At 43.3% G+C, this 12,623-nt stretch overlaps 1 protein-coding gene across 1 annotated transcript in view; it reads right to left on the reverse strand.

Moving 5' to 3' along the window:
- Positions 1-8,320: 8,320 nt before the first annotated feature.
- Positions 8,321-12,623, reverse strand: part of LOC132381254 (serine/threonine-protein kinase PAK 2-like) — a 90,093-nt gene continuing 85,790 nt past the window's right edge. The window contains exons 14-15 of the mRNA XM_059950636.1: positions 10,948-11,085; positions 8,321-10,255 (exon numbers count right to left, since the gene is read on the reverse strand). Of these exons, the coding sequence (XP_059806619.1) occupies positions 10,169-10,255; positions 10,948-11,085 (225 nt within the window). The 3' untranslated portion in view covers positions 8,321-10,168. The remainder of the gene's footprint in view (positions 10,256-10,947; positions 11,086-12,623) is intronic.

Genomic DNA, 12,623 nt, shown 5'->3' on the forward strand with positions numbered 1-12,623 from the left:
GCTCATGACTGCAACGTTACCAAGATCCCCTGGTCAAGCCAGATGAAGGAAATGAGGCTGCGAGTTCGGTCATTTCACAACCGATGCGCTGGTTACAACCAAAACGTGCAACAAGTCTAGACGTAAGCTTTCTCTCAATTTGCTGGTGTAAATCGTCTAGATATAAATCACCAGCACTATTATTTCGGCTGACTGGAATTACACTAAGATATTCATCACCTTTCTAGGCTTAAATATATACTGTTACTCCTTTGCAGTGTTTTTTATATATAATCAGATGTCCGGATGGTTGAGCTTATTGACGATTGAACTATTACTTGAATTCTCTTTAGTCAAGATATTCTAAGCTGGTCGGTGGTGTAGTGGCATCCGCACCCTCTAGTTGCGGGTTCGAATCCGGCCGGCTCATTGCTGCTTTCAATGTCTGTACTGAGCTATCAACTCGGTCCCGTGCAATTCCCCCGAAGCGCCACAAGGGGCGGAGAGGAGCAACAACAATAATCACAGAAAATTTAGCAAGTTTGCTTGCATCCCAATTTAAAGCGACAAAATTAATATGTATACTTAATAAACGATGTGGTACTTCCCACTAAAACACCTCACACGTTTTCCCACAAGGTAATAGTGATGTTGAAGCTCCACCTAACGGTGAACGTGTGCAGCTGCAAGTGAAACCGAACTGGGTAAGAGAAGGACAGAGAGCGAGCGCCAGCCCGCCCAGTGTTATCAGCAGTCAGCTCAGAACCAGAGTGCAGCAAGTCGACGTTTCTTCAAGAGACCCTTCTTCAGGACTGAGCAGGAAACGGGAAAACGTTAGAAAAAGTGGTGGAGGGGAAGGTGGGCAGCTAGAAGCTGTTAAGGGAAGCCAGGAGGGTAGGAAAGGTAAAGGGCTGGAGAGGAAGGAAGCTGATAGGACAGGAGGATGGACTATAGGAGGAAGGGCACCGGGGGAGGTGATAGGCAGGTGAGAAGAGGTAAGAGGTCAAAGTGTGGAATAGAAAGGGAGGGGGGGCAGAATTTACTTTTTATCGGAAGGAGAAATCGATTTCATGTCATCAGGTAGGAGGCTACCCAGACAGAGTATAAAGCGTTGCTTCTGCACTCAGGGTGGCACAAGACGAGGGCGTGGACCGACATGTCGAAATGGGAATTAAAGTGTTTTGCCACAGCGAAGTCCCGCTTTTGGCGGGTGGAGTGGAGGTGCCAATTTACAACGGATCTCACCATTGTAGAGGAGGCTGCATCGGGAGCTCTGCACACAACAGACAACCCCAGCAGATTCGCAGATGAAGTGTTACCTCACCCGGAAAGGATGATTGGGGTCCTGAATGGAGGCGAGGGAAAAGTGAAGGGGCAGATGAAGAACTTTGGCCGCCTGCAGGAGGGAGATCAGTGGGGAGGGACGGATGGACAGCGGAATCACAGAGGAAGCGATCCCCGTGGAAAGCGGAGGAGTCAGTGGTAGGATCCCTTTGGAGATGATAACGCAGAGGGTGATGGCGGGAAGATGAGTGCGAACGTCATGTTGACTGGTTATGGACCGTTCGGTAACCTGATGGCGGTGGGCAAGAAGCTGTTCCTAAAACGCTGCCTGGGGTCCTCGGGATCCGATTCCTCCTGGTTGATGGTAGTAATGAGAAAGAAGTCCTTGCCGGTGTGAAGGTTCGTTATGATTGATGCCGCCTTCTTGAAGCACCGCTTTTTTGAAGATGGCCTCGATGGTGGGAGGCCTGTGGCCGTGATGGGGGTTTAAAACCCTTTGCAACCTCTTCCATGTCAGGCGGTGATGCAACATGATGAGAACGCCCGGCTGAGGCATGGCCGGAATAGTTTCGAAATAGTATGGTTATGAATGGTTTGACTCATGCTGTACGGTAGCAATCAAACTTCCTTTCCTTTCTGGTTCACTACAGTGTTTCTGCTTGACCAGATTATTACGGTATACGATTTTTGACGCAGGTTAGGAGGATCTATCTACACCATACCGGAGGGGATTTGGGCTTTGGTTGTCTGGCGGCGTGAGAACAAAGCATTGAAATGTTACTTTTGTACAAAGATAATCTCATGTCATATCTGTTCACAAATCTGAAAGAGATTTATTCACATAAACAGTTGTAATTGTTTTTCTAAAACTACTTTCATCAGACCGGATTTCCGGTTCTCAGTTGTGGCGATAAATCAGGGTTTGATAAACTGGTGGGCGTCAACACTCAAGTCCATGACTGTTCTGGTAACCGTAGTCATGGTTCAGTTGGAAGAATTATAAAAGCCTTTGGCTCAACCCAGCATGTTTTTTCATTAATATTTTCTCACCAATTCCTTACTCCTTCATGAGGTGCTTAAAAGCCCAAGCTGAGAAATTGAACCCTCCCAATAGCAAATCATTTCAGCGGCGAAGACTCTGACCTGGGCTTCTGCAAGGGCAGGTGTTAGAATGGACGTACTTAATGTGGGCCAAAAAGATGACTAGCCAGTCTTTAATACAGGATAGAGGAGTCCAACGGTCGAAGTGTAAAGTGAGAGAGAAGTCGTTTAAAAGGACTCGATGCGCATGTGTATCAACATTATGACATTTAAAAGACATTTGAACAGTTCCGTGGAATATGGGCTAAATGCAGGCAACTCGATTGGATGTTTACCATTTCTGCCTGGCCTGCTGAGTGCTTGTAGCATCATTTCCAATTTGCAGCCTGCAGTTGTTTTCACTTTATAAACTTATGATTTGTGAATCAATACCCATCAATTCACGTTTGGCGTTCTGTCCTAAATTTTAAACAAGTTTTCTAACCCCCAGAAACTCGAGATTTGGAAGCAGTTCTAGGAGTTCTCGAATCTCCAAAGAAATCCAAATGTGATCACGGTAGCAGAAAATACAAGACTACAGTGTGTTGACCGTGTGTATGAAAGGGTCAGAGACAAAGGATTACGAGTATTCTGCCCGTCTCGCTGTACCAGCTCACTGGAAGATTCATCCCATTCCCATATTCTTACCCCACTCTTGCTCTTATTCGAAAGCCCTTCAATTAAATATCTTTAAAGGTTAGCTTTATTTGTCAGATGCACATCAAAACGTACAACGAAATGCATCGTTTGCATCAAATCTGCGAGGATTGTGCCAGGCATATTTCTGGCATCAATACAGCATGCCCACAACTCAATAACCCTAACCGTACATCCTTGTAACGTGGGAGGAAATCGGAGCAGGCAGATGGAAACGTTTAAATAGCAACGATTGGAAAACTAGTCTGCGCACTGAAATAAAATCCTGCAACAGTGAAGACTCCATTACCCTGTCTCAGATCAACCCCACCAGTTCTATTCCCTATAACCTGTCTCCATCCCCCCACCCCCCAATATCCTCTCAGACTCCAATGCCAGGCACTGACACCAGAGAGAATTTACAGCAGCCGATTGCTTTGGCTCACCAAAGCGCCCAGTGTCAATTCGCACACAGACAGTGCCCGAGGGCTGGTGGATCTGTCAGGAAGTAGCAACAACTACAGCGTTGTCACAAGGTGGAGAATGCTATACCAAGGAAGCGTGGCACCGTAAGTCTTTTATATACTTGTTATAACGGACAGGAAGTATCTGTAGTGTGAGATGTACCGGACATGGTCACTCAGCCTTCAGTCTATCAGGTACGTACCACCACCCATTTACACTAATCGACACCAATTCCTTTGCAGTCTCCTCACACTCAGCAGCACACTAGGGACAATTACAAACAAGAGAAAATGTGCAGATGCTGGAAATCCAAGCAACGCACACAAAATGCTGGAGGAACTCAGCAGGCCAGGCAGCATTGATAGAAAAAAATACAGTCGACGATTCGGGCTGAAGGGTCTTGACCTGAAACGTCGATTGTACGTGTCACTAGGGACTTTTACCAGTCTCCCACATTCTACCACACACTAGGAACAATTTACCATGAGTTAAAAGGAAAGCGGAGAACCTAGAGGAAAATCAGTCATGCAAGCACTGCACCCGAAGTTAGAATAGAACACAAGTGAACAGAGCTGAGGAAGGGGCTCTGCCCAGCTGTGTCACTGCGTTGCCCACGCGGAACCCAATCCAAAAGTAACAAAAACTGCAGTGGTATTACAGCTACTGTCTTATCTCCTGCTCCATCACAGTTGCCCCAGATTCTGAACTGCCGATTTCTCCAGCCTCCTCATGTTACTTCACCAGAGAATCACTCTAAGTTGCTCTCCCTTGTTATAGGTGAGGATGGAAAAATGCAATGCTCTTGGACTGTAGTCAACTGTTCCATTGTCTCATTTCACGTACCACCAAATGCTCCAGCTAAACTCCTGCCTGTCCTAATAGAAGAAATTAAAACTACCAGGGGCAAAGACAGGATGGATATTTAGTCTGTAGGGCAGGTTCTGTTGTTTTAGAGACAGGTAGGTGCCTAGAACTGTTAGCAGGGAAGTGATGGAAGCAGGTATATGAAAAGGCTGGAAGCAAAAGGATACACACCACATGCCCGCAGATGGGATTAGTAAAAGGAACAAACTAACTGCTGGTGAACTCAGCAGGTCAGCAACACCTGTTGGGAGAAAGGAATTGTTGACATTATGAGATTACCTAAAATTGGCATCAGGGACAGGACAAAAATTACAAGCTGAAGGGCCTGTTCCTGTTCTATTCCCTGCTTCACATCTTTAACAATCTTTATCTAGCTTCTTTTCTATCTCTTTTCACATCCCCTCTGAACTAATCTCATCTGGAAGATTTGCCACCTAATGCGTTAATTTATTTCCATTAAACTGCTCACCACCCCTCTCCCTCCATTACTGCCTCATCAAATATTTCCAACAAAGTTCCCCCTCCAGAACCAACCCCTCCAAGTCTACCATCATCATTGGCAGGTAAGCAAGTTTAAAAGACATGAGGTTATAGGAGCGAATGGGCAAAGATCTCGATATAATTAAAAATAAGGATGCAAGATTGCACAATGATAATGCATGATCTTCATAAGATTGGTGTACAAGGGCAAGTAACTATGAAACAACAATGCTATTGTTCGTTGCTAGGGAAATTGAATACAAAAGTTGTGCTTCAGTTATATAGGGCAATGGTGGGTTCAAATCAGGAGTATTGTATTAGAGTATTAGCTTTTTTTTAAAATTCAAAGAATGTTGATGCATTGGAACCAGTTCACTGGTCTGATAGGTGGAATGGATGGGTTGTTTGATGAGAAAGGACTGGATAGACTATGTTTGTATCTGCTGGAGTTTAGAGGAGCAAGAACATAGACACCACAAGAACAAGCCCATCACATCTACACTCAACATGATGCCAAATTAAATCAAGACTCATCTGCCTTTACATGACCCATATCTCCCCCTCAGTGGAGGAACTACAATTAGAACTCACTGTTTTATAACAATTACTCACAGACTAGGCATTTTTTTCTCTGAGGTTGGAATTCCCCTCTGTAAAAGGTGGCAAAAAATCAGAGTTTATGAATATTTTTAAGGCAGAGGAACTTGGATACTTGGTAGGCAGGGATGTGGTGTTCAGCCTCAACGGGCTGAAAGACTCCTCCCAGGTAATTATGATGCTTGTATCTCCTTAAAATATGACCCCTTATCTTTGTGAGTTTCCACTCCATCAACTTTTCTTACCATGGTTACCTGTTAAATTAATGCCCACATGCCCTAAACAATTTTATTTTAACTGCTGACTGGTCTTAGGTGCTGAAATGGCCTTCACGGTCACACAGATGTTGTGAGACTGTGGTAAACTCTTCCTTTTCATCTTCCTGAACTGGTCGACCGAGTCACCCTCACCAAACACCTCACGTGATGCCATCCTCAAATTTGTCAATGACACTACAATTGTTGGACAAATCACAGGCAGTGATGAGTCAGCTGACTGGAGTGGGATAGGTCACCTAGCTGAATGGAGCCACAAGAACCTCTCGCTCAGCATCAAAAGAGCTGATTGTTGACTTCAGGAAGGGGACGGAGGACAGCCATGCAGCAGTCTACACTGGGGGAAATAGGCACTGTAGAGAGTCAACAACTTTGAATTCCTGATATTAAAATATCAAGTGCTGGGTCCAGCACATAGATGTAACCATAAGGGAAGCACATCTGCATCTTTACTTTCTTAGGAGGTTAAGGAGGTTTCAGTTGTCATCAAACACTTACAAATTTACAGACGTACTGTTGCAAGTATCCTGTCTAGTATGTCAATTAGAAAGCGGTAATTGTAAGAAACTGCAGGGAGTAATAGGTTCAGCCAAATGACACCACTGCTGTGGGCCATATCAAAGGTGGTGATGAATCAGCACACAGGAGGGAGATTGAAAATTTGGCCGATAACAACAAACTCTCAATGACCAAAGAATTGATTGCAGATTTCAGAAGAGGGAAACCAGAGCTCCATGAGCCGGGTCTCACTGGAGGATCAGTAACTCCAAATCCTTAGGTGTCACTATCTCAGAGGATCTGTCCTGGACCCATTATATAAATGTAATTGCAAAGAAAGCACAACAGAACCTCTACTTCCTCAGTAGTCTGCGGAGATTCAGCATGTCATCAAAACCCTTGACAAACTTCTACAGATGTGTGGTGGAAAGTGTACTGACAGGCTGCAATACAGCCTGATATGGGAATATCAATACCTTTAAATAGAAAATCCTACAAAAGGTAGTGGATTTGGCCCAGTACATCATGGGTAAAACCCTCCCAACCATTGAGCACATCTACATGAAACACTGCTGTAGAAAAGCAGCACCCATCATCAAAGATCCTCACCTTCCAGGTCATGGTGTTTTGTCGCTGCTGCCATGAGGTAGAAGGTACATGAGCCTCAGGACTCGCATCACCAGGTTCAAGAACGGTTCCTACCCCTCAACCATCAGGCTCTTGAACAAAAGAGGATAACTACACCCATCTATTGAGATGTTCCTACAACCAGTTATCTCACTGCAAGAACTCCTTATCTTGTTATTTCATGCATTTGTAGTTTGTTGTCTTTGCTGTTGTTCTTTCGTTGATCCTGTTCTATAGATTTGTGAGTATGCCCACAGGAAAAAGAATCTCAGGGTTGTATGTGGTGACATGCATGTACTCTGACAACAAATTTTCCTTTGAACTTTGTATATCATGCAGATATCCCTTCCCACCATTAGTCCTATCAACAGGAGGCCCTTAAGAAAACCACACCTATCAAAGATCCCCATCACCCAGGAAATGCCATCTTTTTGCAGCTCCCGTTGAGCAGGACGTACAGAAGCCTGAAGTCCCACACCACCAGGTTCAATAACAGCTACTTCCTTCAACTATTTTGTTCTTGAACCAACCTGTAAAACCCTTATCACTACAGTTTAACAATACTATTAGAATCAGGTTTAATATATCTGGCATACGTCATGAAATTTGTTGTTTTGTGGCAGCAGTACATTGTTATACATAATTTTTTTAAAACCACAAATTACAATAACACACACACACACACACATATATATATATAAATTAGTGCAAAAAGAGCAGAAAAAAGTGAGGTAGTGTGTATGGGTTCATTGTCCATTCAGGAATCTGATGGCAGAGAGGAAGAAGCTGTTCCTGAAACATTGAGTGTGTGTCTTCAGACTCCTGTACCTCCTCTTTGATGGTACAAATGAGGGCATGTCCTGGGTGATGAGGTTCCTTAATGATAGATGCTGCATTTTTGAGGCATCACCTTTTGAAAGTGTCCTCAGTGCTGGGGAGTATAGTGCCCATGATGGAGCTGACTAGTTTAAAACATTCTGCAGCTTCTTTCGATCTTGTGCAGTGGCCGCTCCATAGAGATGATCATGCAACCAGTTAGAATGCTCTCCATGGTACATCTGTGGAGATTTGTTTGAGTTTTTGGTGACATAACAAACTTCTTATGAAATATGGCCACTCTCATGCCTTCTTTGTAACTGTATGTTGAGCCCAGGAGAGATCTTCAGAGATGTTGATCACTTATGCCACTACTACTACTTTGCACCATAATTGACTGTTTTGTTCAAGACAAGTCATGGAAATGATTAACAGAGAAGCACAAATCCTTGAGTGGCCCAGTCAAGAATTCTTACCTTAACCCAATCGAACATCTCCGGCAAGATCTCAAGACTGCTGTCCGCTGCTAACTAACCAGGCACAGCTTGAGCAATTTTCTAAGGATGAATGAGCTGGGCTCTAAATAAATAATGCACATCAACTTTGCTGATCTTCTCATGACCAGTCCCATCTTCATAAAGTCCAATAAGTGATCTTATTTCTGTGAGCCATGTTCTCAATATCAGTATGATTAAATACAGTAACAGAAAATTACACACTTGTGTTATCTAAAAATTTTATTTTTTTTAGTATTAATTAGAAAAGAGTCCAAAACCCCAAATTCCCAGTAAAATCAGACTCTACTGTTAGGCACTTTAATAGATGTGTTCATCTCTTTGTTATAGATTCTCCTTTAATACTGCAGTAATTTAGCCACAGAATTCACCAACACTCTTATCAGAACCACCAGTGAGGTGTGTGGAGTATTATCCATTGGATAGTTTGCCACAGTCACAGTGTGTTGAATGGTTGAACTTTGGCATCACTGCCTTGTGGTACTGTACAGGCCAGGGTAGCAGGACAGCCCGAGTTATCTGAATTGGCCCATCCCTTCCCTGGAGACTACATCTCATTGTAACTACTTCCACAAACAGTGAGGATATGAGAACTCTGCTCTCCACTACCATCTCTCCATGTGTCCTATCTCACATTCCCAACGATTGTTTTGCTTATAGACAATGTATGATGTTGTACATTGTGTGGGACCATATGAAATGTGCAGTGTGCTGCATGGAGTGCGGCTTGATGCAATGTTTTTGTTGTGCAGTGATGCACAGTGGTAAGTTTGCAATGCAATGATGCATTTTTTTTCACAGTGTATCCATGGAGGTTGGGTGCAGTGCAGTAACAAAGCTATAAGATGCACACAGGAAGGGGTTATCTGCAGAGGATACAGTGTAGAATGAGAAGTGTATGAACATCAGGAGTTCTCTGGATGCAGTTACTGCACTCATCACTCTCTGGGGCTGCACACTGCTGGTGCAGAGCAAAAGACTGAAAATGCAGAGGTCGCTTTCTACAGAAACCTGACGCATTAACCACTGTTACTGTAAACACATCGCAGTTTTTAAACAACAGTGAAAATAAATCAAAACAATTTTCTTTTAAATGAAAATAAATAAGACTATGGGGCATTTGGGTCTGTGCCATCACAATGTAGCACCTGTGTACATCAGATGGGAATACTGCTTGAAGATTCTGATTAACCTGTTCTAATACTAAACATTCAACTCATTCCATCAGCAGAAGCCTTAGGAGTCAGTGTAGCATCAATGAATGCACCCAACATTAAGATAATTTAATGCATTGTTGTGGCTGCAATATGAAGATGAGGGGAATCTGGCAACAATGCAGAGAAGGTCCCACTGCAAAAACAGTATTAGGATAACTTGGGCCAAGCATCTTATTGCTAGTTTGAATCCATCGACATTTGCCCAATTACAGCCACAGAAAATTTTAACTCCTACAGCTCTCTTTTGAGTGTGCACACCAATCATCAAGGCATTTTGTGACTAACATCAAAATAATTTCATCACACTGATCACAAGCATGGAGGAAGCTGGTACTTGGTCCCGACAGTCAGTGCTGGTGACTAGTCAGAACTCCAGAAAGTTAGTACAAACAATAAAAACTTTTCTTTTATAAAAGACAGCTACACAGCTTCTCTCCTGAACTCTAATGCAAATCACCACTAAGATGCATAATATACATAAAAAGGCATTAAGCAGAACATCCCAAAGCCCCGCTCACCCAATACAGTACGTAATGTCCTTAGAAGACAAGCAACTGGCAGAGCGAACTGCATGCTGGGAGAAGTCCAAATTCCACAGAAGCGGCAGCTAATCTGTCTTTCAATCTGCAATTCAAGTATTGAAACATAGAGGGAAGGAAGAGGGACCACTTTTTGTTTGGAAATATAAAAGCAGCATCGACCTTGCTTGTGTGGGTTAGCTGGTGGTAGGCACGTGTAATGCCCAAGTGGGGCCTGCCAGCTGCTCTGGCATTTTGTTGCAGACCATAATACTTGATTCCGAATCTCTGGGGCAGAAGGGAGTCATTGAGGAGAGCTAGCGATTGCTTTTCATCGCGTCTTTGGCAGCCAAAATCAGCGGCGTCAAACTGGATAAGGGCTTAGCCAGCTTCAGGAATGGATGCTGCAGGACAAAGCAAGAAAGATGACCCTTTGATACCATTGAAAAAAATAACAACAGTTAGCATAGTACTAGCTAAATGTAGTGATCAACTTCTAGGCTGACAGGAAGGACAACGACGTATGCTAAACTTAAGGGAGGGGGAGAAGTTACCAAGACTCTAAGATGCAAAAGAGTGTAGATGTCAGAATCTAGAGCAGCAGTCAGCTGGACACTGTTGAGCAGCATAGATACTGGGGGTTGAACAGGTGCAGGGGGTGGATTGTCAGCGATTCAGGTTGAAATTATGTAAGGACTGAGTGGAGAAGGGAGATGGCTAGCATTAAGAAGAAAAGGGGGTGGGGGGGAGTGGTGAGACAGGAACCCATGTTGGTTGGTGGACTGAGAAGGGGTAAAAGATGATAGGCAGAATGCGTAAGCTAGGGGAGATAAGTGGAGTTCCCAAGGATCCAGTTGTCCAGTTTCCTCTGAATTAATTTTCTAATTTTGAGGAAAGCAAAATTCTACTAAATTAGTGGAAGTCGTAGAGATCCTTCATGAATAATGGTAACAATGAATGATGGCAGAATTTGCACACATGCATATAAAGAACTGTTTGGATGTGGACACCTATCAATGGGAATTTACATATAAAAAGCAAGCGTTTGGAGAGACTGATACTGGCCAGAAATTTCAAATTAAAATAGGATCAATACCTGCAGTAGTTCCTTCCCAGAGCCCCGTTTCTCTACATCCATCTCCAAGCAGCGGTTCAGAAAATCACGGAAGATTCCAGAGAGCTTCTCTGGATTCTGAAGCTCTGGAGTCCCATTAGTGGCGATGAGGTACAAGGCCTACAATGTATATAGATAAATGAAATGTTGCTAGATCAAAAAGGCAGGGTGGAACCCTGCTCATCTCCTCTTTGTTTCTAGCAAAGATCTCAACTAGGTCAGAGGAACTAAATAAAGCTTCATTTAATTAATATCCCTCAAATGATTGTGAACCTGTCAATGTGTGAGAAAACAACCTGCCTTAATGAACAAGTCCCACCAGATACAATGAGAAAAGCTGGGGATCTTAGGAACAAAGCTTGAAAACACACACCACCAGGCTCAAGGACAGCTTCTCTCCCACTGTTCGGTTCTCGAACGGACCTCCTGTACGTTAAAGATGAATCCTTACCCTCACAATCTACCCTTGTCATGACCCACAAGGCACTTTCTTTGTAACAGTAACACTATTCTGCATCTTTGTATTTCCTTTGTACTACTTATGTTTTGAAATGATATGTATGGATGGCATGCATAATGAAATTTTCACCTTGGTACATGTGACAAAAATAAATCAATTCCAATTGATGATTGTCATTTAAATTATTTATTTTTCATTTGTAGGATTTGAATTTGCTGTCTAAACCAGCATTTACTGATTGTGACTGACCTTTGAATTCAGTGGATCGCTGAGCCACTTCTTAAGGCATTGGTGAGCTTTGAGTTAGACTAGGGACTAGGCAAGGATTGGATACTGGTGTATTGTTTTGATCAGACTGTACCATTATCACTATTACTGGCCGAGTGGTGCCATAACAACCTCTTATTCAATGTCAACAAGACCAAGGAGTTGATTATTGACTTCAAGAGGAGGAAACCACAGGTCCATGAATCAGCTCTCATCAGAGGTGGAGAGGATCAGCGACTTTAAATTACTACTTTCGAGGAGGTGTCCTGAGTTCAGCAGACAAGTGCAATTACAGATAGAACATAGTATGCCTCTCCTTCCTAAGGAGTTTGCGAAGTTTCAGCATGACATCTAAAACTCTGAAAAATTCTATAGATGTGTGGTGGGGAGTATATTGACTGGCTGCATCACAAACTGGTATGGAAACACCAATGCCCTGGAACTGAAAATCCTACAAAAAGTAGTAGATATGGCCCAGTCCATCATGGGTATAGCCTTCCCTACCATTGAGCACATCTACAAGGAGGGCTGTTGCTGGAAAGCAGCATCAATTGCCCGGGACCCCCACCATCCAGGACGTGCTCTCTTCTCACTGCTCCCATCAGGAAGGTGGTACAGGAGCCTTAGGACTCACACCACCAGGTCCAGGGACCATTATTATCCCTCAACCACAAGGCTGTTGAACCAAACGGAATAACTTCACTTGCTCCATCACTGAAATGTTCCCATGACCTATGGACTTGCTTTCAAAGACTTCTCATCTCATGTTCTCGATATTTAAAGCTTATTTATTTATTGATTATTTATTTTTGTATTTGCACAGTTTGCTACCTTCTGCACATTGGTTGAACAAAGTGCAGTCTCTCATTGATTCTATTATAGTTATTAATCTATTATAGATTTATTGAGTATGCTCACTAGAAAACAAATC

The sequence above is a fragment of the Hypanus sabinus genome, chromosome 2, assembly GCF_030144855.1.
Source record: "Hypanus sabinus isolate sHypSab1 chromosome 2, sHypSab1.hap1, whole genome shotgun sequence".
NCBI lineage: Eukaryota > Metazoa > Chordata > Chondrichthyes > Myliobatiformes > Dasyatidae > Hypanus > Hypanus sabinus.